At 43.9% G+C, this 20,372-nt stretch overlaps 1 protein-coding gene across 1 annotated transcript in view; it reads left to right on the top strand.

The window, feature by feature from the left end:
* Positions 1 to 20,372, top strand: part of TPH2 (tryptophan hydroxylase 2) — a 102,286-nt gene that overhangs the window by 3,956 nt on the left and 77,958 nt on the right. Inside the window, exons 3-5 of the mRNA XM_010840943.1 lie at positions 2,860 to 3,043; positions 3,141 to 3,241; positions 8,210 to 8,277. Of these exons, the coding sequence (XP_010839245.1) occupies positions 2,860 to 3,043; positions 3,141 to 3,241; positions 8,210 to 8,277 (353 nt within the window). The remainder of the gene's footprint in view (positions 1 to 2,859; positions 3,044 to 3,140; positions 3,242 to 8,209; positions 8,278 to 20,372) is intronic.

The following is a 20,372-nucleotide window of genomic DNA, read 5'->3' on the forward strand; positions in this document are numbered from 1 at the left end:
CAGTTCAAAAGCATCAATTCTTTGGCACTCAGCTTTCTTCACAGTCCAACTTTCACATCCATACATGACCACAGGAAAAACCATAGCCTTGACTAGACGGACCTTTGTTGGCAAAGTAATGTCTCTGCTTTTCAATACACTATCTAGGTTGGTCATAACTTTCCTTCCAAGGAGTAAGCGTCTTTTAATTTCATGGCTGCAGTCACCATCTGCAGTGATTTTGGAGCCCAGATAAATAAAGTCTGACACTGTTTCCACTGTTTCCCCATCTATTTCCCGTGAAGTGATGGGACCAGATGCCATGATCTTCATTTTCTGAATGTTGAGCTTTAAGCCAACTTTTTCACTCTCCACTTTCACTTTCATCAAGAGGCTTTTGAGTTCCTCTTCACTTTCTGCCATAAGGGTGGTGTCATCTGTTTATCTGAGGTTATTGATATTTCTCCTGGCCATCTTGATTCCAGCTTGTGCTTCTTCCAGCCCAGCGTTTCTCATGATGTACTCTGCATAGAAGTTAAATAAGCAAGGTATAAGCACTTGTTATTCCCCTAAGCCTCACTGTTTCAAGAACCTAACATGTCTTTTGTAAAGATGAGTCATTCTCCTTATATAGGACCTAGGACTGTGTGTGTGCTAAGTCGCCTCAGTTGTGTCCAACTCTTTGCAACCCTATGGACTGTAGCCCACCAGGCTCCTCTGTCCATGGGATTCTCCATGCAAGAATACTGGAGTCGGTTGCTATGCCCTTCTCCAGGGGAATCCTCCCAACCCAGGGATTGAACACACTTCTCTTACATCTCCTGCATTGGCAGGCAGATTCTTTACCACTAGCGCCACCTGGGAAGCCTGGAAGCTCCGGCTAGCTTTCTCTTGTAGAAACACAGTCATCCAAGTGGGTGGGTTGAAACCTCAAGAAAGATTGTGGTTGAGGGGAAGGTTATAAAAAGCCAGAAAAACTCTTGACTTCTTGCCTGGGTACACCTGATGGCTTCCCTCTCCTTCAGGACATGCCTCTTTTACCAGTGGGTTTTGTTTGGGGGCACTGGCCATAGTTAGAGCTATAACGGGGGCTAGCACCATTTGGTGCCTTGGGCTGCTGGCGCCATGGAGAGACTGAATTGCGGGCAGAGGTTTCAGACCTGTGTTCTCTTGGCTCAGCTAATCCCTAGCTGCTTCCTAGATTCAGTAGCTTCATTTGTAAAATAGCAGTAATAATTCCTACCTAACAAGGTTGTTGTGCTGAAATAACAGGAGTGTAAGTGCTTTGTAAAGTGTGCAGACATTAGGCATTATTGTGATGCCTCTTTGATGACCATAGAGGGGAAATTAGCAGCCTGATTTGGAAAATATTTCCTTGTTCTCTTCTGACCTTGAAGAAGGGATCAGGTACAATAAACAGTGGTAATGGAAGTTTGGGGAAATATTTTACACATAATGATATCGTCCAGTGCTGTCTCCATACAGTGCCCAATGGCAGGCCAATTCAATTCCAAGCTGGGTGCAGTGGAAAAACCCTAGGAGACACAGTCGTCAGCTCTGGGTTTTCACTTGGCCATCAGCTGGTGCTGGGGTCTTAGTTACATCACTTAACCCATCTGCACCCCAGTTTTCTTGTCTAAAAATATCCACTCTGCTTCAACCAAAGTCCACGCAGTGACCCAGTTGTGTGAAGACGCTTAAACTTTGAACCTCATGTTAATCTTACCTTTATTACCTCCCAATTTAGAAAATATGGCATTATTGCAAAACTTATTAAAAACATAAGTAGAGCAATTAGTGGCCTGGTCACAGGATGAGTTTCTTTATACAGAGAAGGATGCTGTGATTTCATCCTGGTCTGGCACTGGAAATTGCCTATCCTGCTGCTGTGCTGAAAGGTCTGAGGCCTCCCAGACTGTACTAGGAGTTATGCTGATAATCAGAGGCTAGTGGACTATTGGGGAGGTATCTGCTTGTCTGGGGGTGGTTAGGATGGAGAGAACTTAGTCTTCAGTTAACTGAGGACAAAGAAACACTAAATCACTGGGGAAGTTTAAACCGGAGACTTAAGTGTGAAATTGCGGCCCTGCTTTGAACATCTTATTGTAAGGAGCTTTTACTCATGAAATTCATCATGATAGTTGGCAGCAACACATTCTTGGATGAAGTTAGTTAGCCTGGAGGTTGCTGAAAGAGAATAGTTCCTAAGTGGTTCCGTTAGGGAGTCTTCTTTTATCTTCTTGCCTACAGAGATCCTTCCTTAGCTACTTTTCTTGCTTCCTTCCCCCACCCCACCCCCCTAAATTGTGGGCCACTCTTCGGTCAGTGTTTCCCAAATTTCAGTCATTTTCATGTCACCTTCCCCGTTTCTGCCTTATTTGCCTGCTGTTCATACTATTAATTATTTCTTCTACAATTATCTTAAGTTTTATTTCAGAAGGAAATGTTTTATTACTATAAAATCAAGAGTTTGAGTTATAAGTTTTTTGGGAAAATAAATATAAAAAAATCAATCAATCTGACAATATGATATATAACAGAATGATAAACTAATTTTTCCCCCCAAATAAGCATGCACACCACCATTGGGATGTGGACTCCTCTAGAAAATGATAATCTTCATAATTATTATACATTTTATGGGGCCCTCTTGTTGAAAAAGAGACAGGAAAACCTATGCACAGTTACTGTTCTTATTCATAGAGACAATGGCTGGAAAACATTTCCATGTTTTAGTCAACCAAACAGGGAGATAATTGTCTTTTCCTCTTTTGTGGGCACTTGGCACCTTTCTGCTTACATGTTAAACAAGGACAGTCCATGGCATGTCTTTTGTTGTGCCCTGAAGGTGATTTAGATATGTTGTTTATACTTTCACAGGAAAAGCATGTCAACATGATTCATATTGAGTCCCGGAAATCCCGGCGGCGAAGTTCGGAAGTTGAAATCTTTGTGGACTGTGAGTGTGGCAAAACGGAATTCAATGAGCTCATTCAGTCACTGAAATTTCAAACCACGATCGTGACGCTGAATCCGCCTGAGAACATTTGGACGGAGGAAGAAGGCAAGGCCAGTTTTTGTCTGTTGGGTGATTTTGCAAGCTGACATGTGTTGCAAAGGGGAAAGCTAATATTTTTGAACCTGCACTGTGTTTCCAACAGAGTTGGAGGACGTGCCCTGGTTTCCCCGGAAGATCTCGGAGTTAGACAGGTGTTCTCATCGAGTTCTCATGTATGGTTCGGAGCTGGATGCCGACCACCCAGTAAGTGCCCAGTCAAATCCATCCTGCATGTGCTCTTCCAGCATATGGCAGTGCCATGATGCTTTATCATAGAGCAGTTTATTATTTATTCCCTGTAACTGAGAGCAGGCTCTTAAATGATAAAGCTTCTCTATACGTATTCGTTGGCTGGAAGCAGGTTAGAAGGATGGTAGTTCCACCTTGCTTTTATTTTTAAAGGGGTTGGATAAAAGAGGAGGAGAGTATAAACCTTGGAGAGCATTTCTGTAGAATTAGACAGCCTGAAATATACTTGCAGATGGTGGCCCTGGGAAGAAAGGAGGAAGTGAACTTGGTCGCCTCTTTGGGAAACTAGGGAGGACTTGGTGTTATGGGGCTCAGTGAGAGAGTAAAATTCTCCTTGTTATTTTCCTTGACGGGAAGTAGTTAGGAGCAGAGCAATGTGGTGGACTTCAGTCTCAATGGAAAGGCAGAGGGTGATAGAATCACACCATAATGGAAGACGCATCTCTCCTTCCTGAATCTATTTACCGCCATCTCAGCTCTACAGCTGTAAAAATGACCACCTTTAAAGAAATATGATATGTAGTAAGCATTTCCCATTATTCCCTCTCTTCCCCTTAACATCAGTTTTTATTTAACGCAAGAGGCCTGAAACTTCTTTATGGTCAGAATGAAGTACAGTTAGTAGCCTGGGAGAAGCAAGCAATATACTCCTTCGTTACAAAGAATTTTCCCCCAGTGCCCTGTGTCTAAAAGTGGTGGGTTAAAGGGTGAAACCCGAGCAGATTGGTCATGCTTATAGGAGCCTTTTGTGGACTGAGGGTAATGGTTTTCAGATATCCATTTTATTTAAATGGAGGAAGTCTGGAAATCTGACAGACTGCACAGTGGTTCTCTAAGTGTGGTCCTGGGACCAGCTGCCTCGGTATCACCTGGGAGCTTGTCTCACTAAGCCCACACGCAAGTGTGAGAACCACTGCTAAACCAGGACAACTTCAGCAAGAGAGAGCTTTTCAGTCAAACCAGTCTTTTGGCATAAAATACAAACTCAAACCAATTCGTAGCATGCCATTTAGTGGTCAGACAAGCCTAATTCAATTCCATGATTCAAAAAACTGAGTTCGCTCAGACACATTGTTACATTTGCCAGTATAGCTTAAAAATTCAGAATAATTCTCAGTAGTTCACATGAAAGGCTCCTGAACTTTAGAGAAATACTCAAAAGTATCTTTAATAATCATCCATTTGTTTATCTTCCCCTTCTCCACCTCAGAGGCGTCAGAATTAGCACAGAAGCCTGATTTAAGATCTTAGCAGTAACAGGACGGCTCAGACACCAGCTGTTAATTTGCAGGATGACCTTGGGCAAGTCCCTCTACTTCTGCAACTCAAATTCTTTACATAAAAAGCGGACATAAAATGCTTATTGAGCTCAAAGGGGTGTTTGAAAGGCCTAGTTAATAAAACAACTGGAAAGCATTTTGGCAAGAGTAAATGCTTAATTCTGGGAAAGAAATGCTGTAGTAAATCATGCAGATCAATGCCTGGACAGTAAAGGGTTTTTTTTGCTAACCTCTCATTTCCAAATGCTCCCCTTAGTCTAGTTTGGAAATTTCTCAAGCTAGAGAAAGGGGGTCAGAACAACCACAGGAACCACTGACCTTGCTGTGAAAAAATATATTCTAATACCCAGCATAAATTGTTATATGCTTAATTTTGTTCCATCATTCCTAATTGCTCCCGTCTTATGATACCTTCTCTTATTTTCTATGCAGCCACTTGAGATAATTGCAGGTACTTAGCAATCTCCTACCTGACTCATCATTTTTTACCACATATATTTCTTTTACATAAGCACACCAAATTTTCATTATGCAAAGTTTAATATTGCTAAGTTGGTGTTTTTAAAATTATTATTTGATGAAGATACATAAAAGTTTCTAAGGAATTTTTGTGCCTGGGAATAATTTCAGTCCCAAGGCAGGGATTATTATGTTAGGATCACGTTCTTGTGCTGAGATGGCTCACAAGGGGCTTGGAATATGAGTCATGCTGCTGAGGTTCTCAAGAAAGGGTTAAATATGTAGGTGAGTCCATCTCAAACATTAAAGGACATACAAATCACGTAGATCTTTTCAAAATGCAGGTGGAGGTCCTGAGATTCTGCCTTTCTAGGGAGCTCCCAGTTGAGGAGTACATTGGAGGTCTGGGGACCACCCTTTGAATAGCAATGGCACCCCACTCCAGTACTCTTGCCTGGAAAACCCCATGGATGGAGGAACCTGGTGGGCTGCAGTCCATGGGGTCGCTAAGTTGGACATGACTGAGCGACTTCACTTTCACTTTTCACTTTCATGCATTGGAAAAGGAAATGGCAACCCACTCCAGTGTTCTTGCCTGGAGAATCCCAGGGACGGGAAGCCTGGTGGGCTGCCGTCTATGGGGTCGCACAGAGTCGGACACGACTGAAGCGACTTAGCAGCAGCAGCAGACTGCGAGGGTCTTTCAAAGTGGGATTCAAGGTTCCCTACATAAGGCTCTCATTAAACATGCAGTACCTGAGGGGCTCATCTGAAGCCTACTGAATCAGATCTTCCAGGGATGAACCCTGGAATCTGCCTTTAAATGGATTTACCAGAGAGTCCAATGAGCTCTAAAGTTTGAGAACTTGTGCCCTAACTCGGTGATTCTCGGCCCTAGCTTTCCATTTAGATAATCTCTGGGAAATTAGAAAAATATACTAATGCCAGCATCTCATCTCAGTGTGCTTACATCAAAACCTCTGGGAGTGTGTCCAGGTTTGGAGTATTATTTAAGCCTTGGCAAATGATTCCAGTGTTCTGCCAGGGTTGACCGATTTGGGATAGCTATGCTTGCCAGTGTACATTCAGCTGAGCACTTTTGGGTGCTGGTTGGGTCTTAAGTTCCCCTTGATTTAAATTGAGAGAGGAAGGGTCATGTCTAGCAGATACTCTCTAAGTGCTTGTGCTGCCAGATTTAGCAAATATAAGTATAGGATGCCCAGTTACATTTTCATTTCACATAAACAATAACATTTTTTTAGTATAAGTAATGTCCCAAATACTGCCTGAGTGTCTTATATTTTATCTGGTAACCTTATCCCTGGCATCAATTTACAATGGATGGCCAAGGAATTCTGTGTCTCTGTAATCGCTAGTGTAGCTAGCATCTCTGTTCTAGTTTGCCAGTCTGTGCACGTTTCAGTGCTGAAATTTCTGGTTCGCCCATAACACTTGTGTAATTACCACCATGCTAGGCTGATGAGCCATGATGAGTAAATCACTCTCTTGTGTGCCTGGAAAAGGTGCAGGTGTTTGCCAAGGAGATAGTCAAGATTCTTTGGGAAGCCCAGCAGATTACGGTGCTGTTACCATGGTGTCTGGTTTGGCAGGAATCAGGGAACAGATGCTCAGATTTTCACATAACTCTTTTCCTTTCGTCGCGGCCTGCTTTCTCTTTGAGTGTTAAGGGTGCTTGGAATTCTTCAGTTTTACCATCCCAGGTTCCTGGGTGTGACTAGTGAGTGTTTAAATCCGCACTTTCTAGCACTTTCTACCTCTGTGGCATAAGACCTTTTTCTTAGGTCGCAGACCCATTTGTAAAGGTGGTCACAAATTTTGTAACTGTAATCACAGATTTTGTATATAGACATTGAAGGCTCTGTCAGCCTGCTTTTGAACTCCAGTTTAAAGACCCCCAATTCATAGCGAAAAAGAGAGTGCTAGCCTTGAGGGTGGGTGCACTTCCCTTCTGCAGGGCCTTCGGGTGACCTCAGGGCACTCACTGTCTCCCTCTGTTGCTGACCTTTTGTCATTGCTGAGAGAAAGGCTCTTGGCAGTGGACATTCTTTGTTTCTGTTCGGCATTCAGTCCTGTGAAGATTTCTGACCTCAAAGCCAGTTCTCCTTCAGCCGGAAGAGAGAGCAAAATGAGCTAAGTTTCCCCTTAAACGTGTCTGAGTGGATGCTGACTGGGCAGAGGCGGCTCAGGCCTTTGTGGGCCTGTCCCGGTTCTCCTCCCAGAGCCGTGGTCCCGGCAGCCTGTCTTCTCGCCCTACCTTCTTGCCCAGAGTGGCCCTCCTGTCTTGGGTTTCCTTCAGGGCTCCAGGGGTTGCAGAGGTAAGAAGTTAAATTGAAACCATACCATCTGGGCTTCCAGCTGTTTGAAGAAACACCCCTGGGAAGATTGTCTGAAGGTACCTGAAAGAAAGGGAAATTGAAAGTCTGTTGACAAGAGAGACTCTTGAGTAAACCAGGAAGTCCTCTTAGAAGGATTCCACTTGATAGGAGAATGACAGACAGGATGGTTAATTTCCCAAGAGCGTGATGATGGGTAAAATCTTGAACTTGGCTGAAAACTAGTCAGAATTATAGGAACTCAGAGGGAAATGGAGCTAGCTTGCTATCCTGTGTCTGGATCCCTTGTAATCGATTTTGCATTATGTGGCTATACTCATAACATACAGCAAAACCTCTTTAATTCATCCTAATTTGGGATTTTGATGATTATTCTGAGTGATAGAATTTTAATGCATGAACATTTACTGGTTATTTGCACAAGGCAATTAAATTTAGGTTAACTCACTGAATAGCCATGTTAAAGGGATCTGTTTTATTGAACAGATAAGATTAATTTGTAATTAAGATCAGTTACATGTAAATGATACTTAAAAACCAAAGGATATTGTTCACAATATCAATTTGCTTAACTAAGCCATACTGCTTACTTACAGCGAGGTTAACTTTAGTCTGAATTCCCACGCATCCCAAATTAGGATAGCCCAAATTTAATGAAGTTTTACTGTAAGTACAGTTTGCTTCTGCTCTGTCATCAAGGTGGTCATCCAAGGGGGAAAATTACGTTTGAATTGGACACTCAATAAACATCACAGCAATTTTCTTTTAGGCCTTCTGCAACTAACTTTTTTGGCAGTCTGTTAAATGACTTCATCTCTTTTCTGTTTAAGGGTTTTAAAGACAATGTCTATCGACAGAGAAGGAAGTATTTTGTGGATGTGGCCATGGGTTACAAATAGTAAGTACCTGTGTGACTCTTTCCTGTGACTTGTTGCTGGCGGGTTAGGTAGAGCACATGCTGGGTTAAACAGATCTGTCTTCCCGTCCCTTTTAACTTTTGCAGAAAGCGGACATCAACCATTTTATACACTAACCAACTCTGTAGGCTTTAAATGCCAACACGGATATTTGACATGTGGGTATAATTGCAAAATAATGCGTGCTGTGGGCCAAATGCCGAGTGCTACATTTTCACCATGGTACTCAGAGCTCAACTAAGGCAAGGAGCCATTTCTGTACACTCTGCAGGGCCTGGGAAATGTGTTTTAATTTTACTTTTGACTTGACTTTTTAGTAACTCCCTTCCACGTCCAGCTTCCCCAGTGAAAGTAGAGGATCCCACAAGAATGACGAAAAGGCTCATGTAAGCAGCCATCACAGAAGAGATGTGGTTGTTTTATAGGAAAAGGAAACTTCCTATAACCTGGAGCGTTTTTGTTTTTTTTTAGTTATTTATTATTTGGCTGCGTGAAGTCCTAGTTGTGGCGCTCGGGACCTTCCGTCTTCGCAGCGGTGTGTGGACCGGGGATCTTTAGTTGTGGCATGTGGGATCTACTTCCCTGACTAGGGATCAAACCCAGGCTCTCTGCCGTGGGATCACAGAGTCTTAGTCACTGGAGCACCAGGGAAGTCCCTAAACTGGAAGAGTTTGATCCCCAGTCGGGGATTATGCTTGAGGTGAAACCGGAGAGCCTTGGGACTGGGCCAGGTGGCAGTGGCAGGAGGTTTGTGACTGGCAACAGTGAGTGGTGGTGGCCGCAGGCCACACCTGGAAAGATGGAGCGGACGTCAGGCCTCTGTTTCTTCTGCTCACACTAAGAAAAATCACGCACAGACCATCACCGCGCTGTCGCTGCTTTCCTTTGGTGTTCGATCAGCTACGTGAATCTTGTGAACAGAACACACTGTAAATCCATACCTGGTAGGGAAGTGTCTTTCTTCCTCTCCTTGAGGCTGGTGAGAGGCTTGACTGTTGTGTGGGGCAGGTTTGTCCTTGGTGAGAATTCGGGACATTACGTGTGTTCTAGAGGGTACCCGTGTTTCCTTTTTTTATTTAAAGGAATCTGACACACAGGTCCTTAGAGCAAAGTGAGCGGATCCCCCCACACCTCTGGCTGGCGGTCCTGTGCTCGTTTCTAAGCTCCTCTGATGCTTTGGATGCTCTTCCCTCCCTCCTCCCAAGGCACCCCTCACTCTTTCTTATAAGCATGAAAAACGGGGACTCTTCGGCACGCTTTTCCGTGTGTGTCTCCTCTCATCCTGACTCTTCTGTTCCAAGCAGTTTCTTGAGCCTCTTTAGACAATGGTGCCTTTTTGTCCCCTTGCAGCAGCAGCGTGCTCACGGCTTGCGCTGGCCCGGGCCTGACCTCACGCCCTTGCATCCTCAGCACCATCGCTGTTAGTTCCATCCCCCAGGGCCCCCAGTCAGATTGCCCAGTGAAGACTCTGATGGGCAATATGCACCTTTTCACATCAGGCCCTGGTAGATGGCCATGACCTTAATATTGGTCCCCTTGATTCACAGACCCTCCCTGTGAAATCTGGTCATGTCTGCATAGACAGAGGGTAGGCAGGACAGGCCTTTGGGCACGAGCTGCCCAGGACATGGTAAAAGCTCAGTTCTTGGCAGAGCCTTTTTCTTTAGATAAAACAGATAGACAAAAATGTATTTAATACACAGATGCTCTATGGAATGTATTATATATATAAGAACAATTGTATGTGTGTGTGTGTATATATGTATATATATAAAGGATTTTGTCAGCATAGGGATCAAGTGCGTGTGTGCGTACTGAGTCATGTCTGACTCTTTGTGACCCTATGGACTGTAGCCCACCAGGCTCCTCTGTCTCTGGAGTGGGTTACCATTTCCTTCTCCAGGGCGTGTTCTCAACCCACAGCTGTTGCTGCATCTCCTGCATTGACCGGTGGATTCTTTACCACTGAGCCACCAAGGAAGCCTGTAGTTACGATCAAGGGACTACCTCAAATATTAGTTATTTCTTCTTGTGGACCCCAGAAAGTGGACCAAGACAGGCTTATAATGTAGTGACACTAGTAGAAACTGGTATACGTGAGTCCACCCGTTTCAAGGAGCACTGATAATGGGGAGTTTTATGGTCTTAAAGAAAGCATATTTGTCTGGAGAGGAGTGGAAAAAAGCATATAGTTATAATGATGAAGAGTGAGGCCCTCAAAGTGTTAACAAGAGCTTGCAGTTGCCGTTTTCCATTAGCTAAAGCGTGAAATTGAGGCCTGGTGTCTCCAGAAAATGAAAGTAAAGACTGGAGGTTGGACGGGCTGCATGCAGGTGGAGCAGTCCAGGATCTGGTTCCCATTTGGAGGGGACTGACTCCTAGTAACCGAACGTGCAGGAGGCTGAGATAGGCAGGGCACTGCCTCTTCATCATTACCTACCTAGACAGAAACCATTCTTCTGCAGTCCTGATGCCAGGGAGGTCAGATTACACTAGTCAGTGGATACAGCGTCAAAGCAAAGGGTGTTTGGATAAGAGAGTTTGGAATCCAGGGGCCTTGTAACCCTCTCCCCCTGGACAGTGCTGACCATAAAGAATAAGAAAATGGTTCAAAGCTGGAGTTTTGGAGTCAGACAAGGCGGAGTTGGAGTTCTAGCCTCCCTGCTCCCTAGCTGGTAAGCGCCTCAGGCCCTCCTTCTGGGAAGTGTGTCTGACAGGAGGGCCCATCCCGGGGCTGTCAGGGCTACGAGAGAGTGTGTATGCTGTGCTGAGCATGAAGGTGGCTCGCAGTTTGTGATCATTGGTGTCAGTTACTGCTCTTACATCCACCCCCTCCCTTTCCTCAGGCTGGCTTCTGCTTCCATTGATCTACTGGCTCATTCTTTAGCCATCTTAATAGCACCATTTATGCACCATCTTAGGAAATACTATAGTTTGAACATCCTGAGAAGTAATGCTTGAAAGAAAATCTCTCCAGTTTCTCATTTAAAAGGCTGCTCCTAGACTGATAACTCTTCATGCTGAACAGCCTCCCTCTTTATGGAGAAATTTCATAGAAAACAGTCACATTCCCATTTGGGAAGTGTGGGAAGCTGCCAAGATGCTGAGAAAGATCACCCGTTGCCTCGGGTGCTTCTTGTAAGTGGATGGTGTGAGGGGAGTGCCTGCCGGGAGTGGTGGGAAACACAAGCCTAGGACTTGAGGGAAGTGGAGAGAAAAGGATGGTTCCTTAATGCCCTTCATGTCGTCATCACTGTGGCTTCTCTGACTTTGAGGATGGATATGGGCTAGCTGTTACGCATGTGTGTGCATGTGTGCAAGCTCATATGATGGTGCTGGTGGGTTGGGGTACAAGTTCTTACAAATCCCAAGTGGGCCTGAGCCATGGTCTCCAGTGTGCCATGCGGTAAGGAAGGTTTCCTTTTGGTTTAACAGAAAAAAAAGATGCAATTTCTAATTGCAATATGTATTTTCTAGTGCTATCGGCTTTCCAAGTGAGCAAAGGGGAAAGATGTTAATACAGTAATTACTTAAGTTCACTTGAGTGGCTTCTGGAAGCATGCTGTGACTGCATTTTTCCAAACTGAAGCTTGGAACCACTGGCCTGAGGAGCCAGATTATTTGAAATTGGGGTGGTCCTGAAAAAAATTCAGCAAGTGAGGTTTCTGCAAATATAGTTTGGTAATAATAAAATTAGGGACTATTTGAACATGGGGAAAATAATTCCGTTCCCTGTCGATAGTTCGTTCAGGCTTTATAGACACTGAGAAGGTCAGAAATATAGATGGAGATGGAGCACAGATATTTTAGTGGTGTCGTAGCAATTGGCAGGATGGAGTCTGAGGTGTCAAAAGATGAAGAGAAGGAGAAGAAGCGAAATACAGAATAAGGTATATTGAAGCCACAGCCAAGAAGCCCTCTGGGGAATCCGTGTTGAATACCATATTTTCTATGATAGTCCTGAAAGGATAAAGCAGGGGGAAAGAATCAACACAAGCAAAGAGAAATGAAAAAATTCCACTCGATGATGGAAAAACAGCAGGCTCAAAGTCTGTGTTGCCATGAGACATAAAGCGGAAAGGGAGTGTGGCCGCGCGGCATGCTGAGAGCTGCGCATAGGGGCCACTCAGGGGGTTTCTGATTGGCAGAGCTGCCGGGAAACAGGACTGATTACCCGGAGGCCTGTGGCTGCTGCAGACATGCCTGAATGGTGGGCTGCGAGGCTCTGGAAGGCCTGATTGCCTGGCCAGTAACAGCAGAGGAAGCCTTCATCAGTGCAAATATCACTCTCCATAGCCAACCTGAGATGGAAGGCGGTGGATGGGGAAGGAATACACTGTTTCTGAAATCATCTGTGAGACACCCTGTCCCCCAAACCCTGATCTCCTCCACCCAAATAAAAGAAATCCTGGCATAAACAGAAAAAGAAGCCTCCTGCTTAGATAATGTGACAGGTACACGGACATGTACTTCAGAGGAAATGGAAGTGCATGGCGGTGGGGTGGCAGATGGTATGTGGAGGAAGAGAAAATTTTGACTGTGGTGCTAGGGCTGTCAGGTCTGAAACTCTTCAGTTCTGTGTCAGTGGCACCTTTGTATTTAGCGCTGGTGTTTAGCTGCCACATGTCTGTAGGCTTCACGACTGTTACATTGTGGGGAAGAGAAGTCAGTAATATACATATTTAATTGACTAGATATAAACACATCTTTCTTTGGGAGCTATTGTAATGATTATTCCTCAACAATAGGCATGTATATTTAATTATAATTTTGGTGGGGGGGAGCTGTACTTTTTTCAATCCATCTTATTCTCTTGGAAAAGAGGCCCTGAGCTCTGACTTTAATCATGCCACTCCTGTTTGCTTTAATTTAATATGACTGTGATTGTGCTTTGTTGCGAATGTACTTTCTTCTGGTTGAAATTGAGGAGGTATATGATTTTTTTGGGCTCCAAAATCACTGTAGATGGTGATTGCAGCCACGAAATTAAAAGATGCTTACTCCTTGGAAGGAAAGTTATGACAAATCTAGATGGCATATTCAAAAGCAGAGACATTATTTTGCCAACAAAGGTCCATCTAGTCAAGGCTATTTTTCCAGTGGCCATGTATGGATGTGAAAGTTGGACTGTGAAGAAAGCTGAGCGCTAAAGAATTGATGCTTTTGAACTGTGGTGTTGGAGAAGACTCGAGAGTCCCTTGGACTGCAAGGAGATCCAACCAGTTCATCCTAAAGGAGATCAGTCCTGGGTGTTCATTGGAGGGAATGATGCTAAAGCTGAAACTCCAGTGCTTTGGCCACCTCATGCAAAGAGTTGACTCATTGGGAGGGATTGGGGGCAGGAGGAGAAGGGGACAACAGAGGATGAGATGGCTAGATGGCATCACTGACTCGATGGACGTGAGTCTGAGTGAACTCCGGGAGTTGGTGATGGACAGGGAGGCCTGGCGTGCTGCGATTCATGGGGTCGCAAAGAGTTGGACACGACTGAGCGACTGAACTGAACTGAACTGATGAATCTCATGTTTTTCTTGTGGGGCTGTTTCCTCTTTGATTTTCTTTTCTCTTTTTTAAGTCCATGGAAACTGAAATGTAAACAAGCAAATGCAAATGTCAGTAGATAAGGTAAACAAGAGAGTTTCAACATATCAGAATTTGCTTAAAGTTGAAAATTCCATAATTTGCCAAGAAAACTCTGATTTTAAATACAGGAGTACCAGTGATTCCCTAACATCACTCAGCCTCCGTTTTCTCACCTGTAAAATGGAGATGATAGTATTTCTTCCATCTCTCCCCCAGGAGTGTTTCAAAGATTGAATGAAATCAATGGAGCATTGCTGTACTTTGAACTTTACTATTACCTTTATCAAACAACAGTGAAAGAGTCTAGACCAGAAAGCTCTGGGGCTCGCTTCGACCCCTGACCCCCTGGCAGGGCCTTGGTTGCTTTCTTCGGTTTCTCTGTTGATCTGAGAGGCAGTGTGTGGGTCGGCTAAGAGTGTAGGAATTGGAGCTGGACTGTCTGGGCGAATTCCAGCTTTGCCACTTACCAGCTGAGTGACCCCTGCAAACTGTTTGTTTTCTGGGCCTCAGTTTCTGTATCTGTGAAATGGAGATAACTCAACCTCTGCTCTGTGGGGTTGCTGTAAGGATGAAATGAGCTAATACGTCAGCAGCACTCTGAGTGTTGCACAGGAACTGCGATGTAAGTATTTGCTGATATCGTTACAGTACTTTTCTCACTTCAGTTCATCTCTCCCTTTCGTCTGCCCTCATGACCTAAATATTTTTATTACACTTTGGTGAACACCGTTCGTCATTCCCCTTGGCCAACACTTTCTTCAAGCCCTGACTTTTGTCAGATTTTTATACTGTTTTATTCATTGCTGAGTAACAACCCCCAACTTGGGCAGCTTTAAACAGCAAAGTTATTATCTGACGAAGTTTCTGAGGAACAGGGGTTAAGAGCAGCTCGGTTGGGTGGATCTGGATTAGGATGTCTCATGATGCTGTAGTTGATCAGGGAGGCAGTCACCTGAAGGCTGGACTGGGGCTGAGAGGCCTTGCTCCCAGTATGGTCACTCACATGGCTGTTGGCCGGAGGCCACAGTTTCTTGCAACATGGGCCTCTTCAACGCACTGCCTGAGAGTCCTCTGGATATGGTAGCTGGCTTTGTCCAAGTCAAGTTTCCAAAGGAGAACAAGGCAGAATCTACCATGCTTTTAAAAACTCAGCCTCAGAAGTGGCTCACCAGTACTCCTAATGCATTCTGTTGGCTTCAGAGCCCAACTTTGATACACTGTGAGAGGGGACTACAGAGTCACGATGCCAGGAGCTGGGGTTCACTGGCTACTGTCTTGGAGGCTGGCTACCAAACACATTTAACTAGTGTTTAACTTTATTTCTTTACGACCCTCCCCAACTACTGTGGCACAGTGAGTGTGAATGCATTATCTGCAGAACTAGTTGTTGTGAGAGCAGAGGTAGCATGGTGTGGCGGAACATCTGACAGAACCTATAGGCTTTGGAGCTAAACAGAACTGGGTTTGAATTCCTGTTCCATCACTTACAAGCTCTGTGGCCATGAGCGCTGCCCTAGTCTCAGTGCCCGTGTCTTAAAATGGGCGCAGTGTCCACCTTGTATGTTTGGGAGGATTGTCAGTGCTTCAGGGCTCAGATGCTGACTGGTACAAGCTGGGGTTGATTCTATGATAGATATGATTATTATTATCACGTGCTGAGTAGCTGATGGTTCCTTGATTCCATGCAATCATCTGTTAAGCTTTAAAATGAACAAAGTACCTTAAAGAACGACTGAATTAGGGAATTTCAGGCCCCGACAATAGACTAGGTTAAAGAAGCTTAAAAAGAAAATGTGCGTGGTGTGTTTATATGTGTGTGTGTACGCTATTGTGTCCTGTAACTCATGCACACAGCTGGCTTCTTCAGTCTGAAAAATTGACTCTCTGCAATACCTTTGCAGGCCAGTGGGTCTCAGCTAAGGTCAGAGGGAGCAGATAGGGGCTAGGCTGTGTTGGATTCATTTCTGAATAACTGATGGTGATAGAAATGTTCACCAAAGCTGGACTTCTCAGCTGTAATGCACAGGGGGTTTTAGCTTCCTTTTGTTAAATTCCTGCCATCTGCTGGACATGGTATTAATTAAACATGCTGCTTATGGTCTTCCAGTAAACTCTCAATGAGCCTTCGAGATAGGTATGCAGTCTCATTTTGAAGGAGATAGGTATGCGATCTCATTTTGAAGATAAGGAAACTGAAGCTCAGAGACATTAGGAAACACACTAGAGTGACAGAGCTGATAGTATCACCTGGATAAGCACCCGTGGTTGATGCTTTAATTTCTCTGAAGCTGAGTAGTAAATGGAAAAGTAGAACGAAAGCAAATATTTGTAATCCTAGGTTTGTTTCCCAGATGACCAGAATCGTTTCTGAAAAAGACCACTTTCAAGTGTGCCTCTCTTACAGAATCTAAATGTCTTTCTTTGCTCAAGAAGGCACATCTCTTTCTTTTTGGTCTGGAAGTGGCTGTAGCATTTCCCTTGAGATAAGTTGAATATAATAGTGACAGAAGTAAGGGACTTGGCATTTTAAAAAGTCATTCTTCTCTTTACAGAATTCTCAGATGTTTGAAATGCACAGTTCTTGTGTGTACTTAATACACTTCAGACTTTATGAAGCCAGGACTTCGGCTGGCCCTGTCTGACTGCAAGGCCATGCTGTCTCTCCTGGGTGCCTGGGACATCTGTCTGGCCCTGGCATGGCAGAGCCGCATCCTTGCCCCGAGCAGCGACTTCACTCTGTCTCAGGCCCTGAGCTCCTCTCCTCCTGCTCGGAGTCTGACCCTTGGAGGATATATAACGGCTGGAAATAAACATGGTTGGGTTGAGGCTTGAAAAACAATTGCCAGGGATTTGTCCCTCTCTGGCTTTTTCTAGTTACTAGACTATTTCTTGATTTTTTTGATTTACAAAATTGCACCTTTTATGATTCATTTGCTCAAAGTGTAAGTACACAGCTAAACAAATATTCTAAAACAAAATAGCCCCAAATGGGAACTAGCGTATTTGAAAAGTGCAATCACCCAGCCCAGCAGGCTCATTCAATTTGGGTGAGCTTGTGAATATTCTATTCAGCGCCATCAGAGGGAGAAAGAGAGAGAAAGCTTTCATTCAACATGGAGCTATGATTACTTTGAGCTCCTCTTCCTATCAAAACAGAGACGGGCATTTTTTTACCACCTTCCTTCCTCCCACCCACAGCCCCACATACCCCTAGTCGTCAAGATGAAACGCCCTGGGACTAAGGTTCGGCAATGCATTGTGCATTCTAAGCTGTTGTGCTCAGTGGCTCAGTTGGGTCTGACTCTGCAGCCCCATGGACTGCAGCCTACCGGGCTCCTCTGTCCATGGGATTCTCTAGGTAAGAATATTGGAGTGGGCTGCCATTTCCTCCTCCAGGGGATCTTCCCAACCCAGGGATAGAACTCATGTTTCTAAAGATGTTGAATAGATACATAATTGTGGACTGGGTTTTCCTTGGAATAAACATATTGGATTTCCAAGCCAGCATCTCACCTCTTAGGAGGTCTCAGTTTTCCCTTCGCTAGATGATTCAGCAGGATTCAGCCAAAGGCTTGTAAATGATGATCAGAGACAAAAGCTCTTCCCGGTCTCTTACCCAGTACTGTGCATTTTGGGGTTTACCTGCTCACAGGTAGCTTTGATGATTTAGCTTATGTTTGAGCTAGAGAATTACTGATGCTGAGTTGTTCCTACGAGGCATTTGCAATTATTACAACTTGCAGAAAAATAACTGGGGTGGCTCCACCTCTCCACCTTTCCAGAAATTTCAGTTGACCTTAGCATTTCTCATTTCATGTGAGAAGAGCCATGATTTATGGACCCTGCATGGTTTCAGAATATAGCTTAAAGGACTGCATTACTAACAGGACTCGTGAGTGCCAAGTTACCTATTTTTAGATAGCCGAATCTTAATTGGAAATGTAACAAATAGAAGGTGGAGCAAGAAGGAAAGAGAAAAGTTATGCTTTCTTAACAGAAAAAAAACTTAACGGGGTTTCCAAGTTTTTTTGCTTAACAACATTTTCCTCATCCGTTTCATTGGCAGGTGGCCACCTTGATGAATTATGCAGTCTATGGTGATGGGGGACCGGGTTTAATTTTTTCCCCTCTCTGCCCATTTGAGAAGAGGCACCTGAGAAGGCAAATATGTTTTCTCCCTGACTGAGCTAATTTTATCCTATTCCATTATCCTCCATTGATTTGCTTTCCCAGCTTTTGAATGAAACTGAGATGTATGTGGCTGTTTGGGTACTTTGTGACTCCTGCATAAACACCAGTTGTTGATGCTTTAATTTCTTTGAAATGGAGCGGTAAATTGAAAAGTAGAACAAAACCAAATATTTGTTGTAATGGGGTCATTTCCCAGATGACTTGAATAGTTTCTGAGGAAGGTCACATTACAGATTTCAAGAGTCTCTCTGTCTTGGAGAATCTAAATATTTTTTTTATTTCTGCCCAAGAGGCAATGCTTTCTTCTTTTTTGTTGTCTTAAAAAATATCTGCATAGCCCCTTCCATTTGACATAGGTGGTATCATACACAAGTTGAAAGCAAAAGCAACAGAATTAAATAACATGGGTTTTTAAAAAGTTATGCTCTGTATAGAGTTCTCAGTATATTTTAAATGCACAACTCTTGTATGTATTTAAAAGACATCAGGCTTCATGGAGAATCATTTTCGTGCCAAATGTTTATCTCTACCTGAAGTTCAACTCAATGGCTGAAATGAAAGGAGCCTGAGGATTCCTAAGAAAGACAAAAGGGAAAATGGATTTGGAAAAGTTTTCTCTGTCCCATTTTTGGGGCTTGGTGGACTTTTCAGGTGTGTGTCAGTGCTTTAGTAGAATGCTGTCTGCTTATAGCACGGCTCCCACAGCTGGGGAAGAGGAACGCGGTGCCACCGGGGTGACTTACTGAGAGGACCTCTGCACCAGACTCTAACATCTTTCATGGGGAGTGAGGTGTGAGTGCTTTTACTTTGCAATGATTTCCACAAACATGAAGGATTAAAATTACTTCCACAACTGCTGTCTGAGAGGTGAATGGATTTATAAGGAAGAATGTGGTTTTTCATCTCCAGACCCATTTCCAACCCTGCAGGGAAGTGATGAAATCTTTTTCATTTCTATACACCTGGAGGAAGTGAACCAACTATATTGAGTACCTTTAGATATGAGGCGTTGACCCTGGAGCTTTGCAAAGATGTCCCATTTCATACTCTGTTGTGCGGTTGTCTTACTTCCCTCAGTTTCAAACGAGGAAACAGAGGCCAAACTCAGTGCTAGGTAGACTAGATTTTGCACTGAGGCATGTTGGTTTAGAGTGGGGTCTCCAGAGCTACTGTTTCTGAATCCCAGCACTGCTATGCCACTTACTGTTTGATCTTGGCTAGATTACTATGTCTGTAAGCCTTAACCTCCTTAACTATAAAGAGTCATTTAATCACTGTATAAGGGCAGTGGTACAGAAGAAAATCCATGTCATGTGCTATGAGATTATTGTTATTATTACAGTTAAGTGGACGGTGGACAAATGGAGGCTGCTGTTAGGCCTATGAGCTGTAGGGTGACTGCATTCCATCATCCACTCCTGAAAGAGGCAGGTGGGGGCCCAGCAGTCAGCAACATTTGGTCCCTGTTGATCAAGATGCAGGATATAGGGGATTTGAACTTGCGGTTCTGGGAGACCCTAGCCTGAGTCTCTTCATCCTAAAATTGACCTGAGATTGTTGGCTGCTCTTAACTTTTAGCTCTTTTCTGGGTTGCATTCTCTGAGTTCCCCTTCCCTGTGTCCCTGTATCAGTGGATGGTAGACCCGCTGTTGCTGCTGTTGATATTTAATTTCATGGTAGTTTTGACAGAAGAAAATCACTCCTCTAGAATGTGGTGAGGGCTTTCTGCAAGGTAAGAAAATGGTGGGAAACCCTATCCTGGGGTGCACAGGACAAATAAAAACATAATTTCCAGGAGTTAAATCTCTCTCCTGGAGGCTCCCTAGGTGTAGTAGTTTATTTTCATTATGTCTCTTGTACAGGCAGCACCAGTATTAACAATGTGAGCAAAAACACTAACGTTTTTGTTTGCTACCATCTGAAAGTTCCTTAGGGCCTATAGACTCATTTTCGAAAATTCATGTGTGCAACTCATTTGCAAAAGCAAATAAAATATGTGATCATAAGTGCTCTTTACCTGACTGGCCTAGGGGACTTGCTGAAAATGAGTTTGTGCCTTTACAGTTTTCTCTCTGGTGTGGTTTAGCAGTCCCCAAGTGCCCAGCTCCTCATCAAATGAACCCCTCATCGAGCCACTTAAGGTCAGATGACTTGAATGGTTGCAAATCTTGGTATAACTCAAGATTTAAGTCACTGTACTGATCTGTGAGTTTCCTTTTTGAAAAATATAATTTAATCATTATGGCTGTGGCATTGAAAATATCTTTGAAATTTCATTCATTAAGATACCTAGCCAACTTTG

Source organism: Bison bison, unplaced genomic scaffold, assembly GCF_000754665.1.
Source record: "Bison bison bison isolate TAMUID 2011002044 unplaced genomic scaffold, Bison_UMD1.0 scf7180017864151, whole genome shotgun sequence".
In the NCBI taxonomy this organism is placed as follows: domain Eukaryota; kingdom Metazoa; phylum Chordata; class Mammalia; order Artiodactyla; family Bovidae; genus Bison; species Bison bison.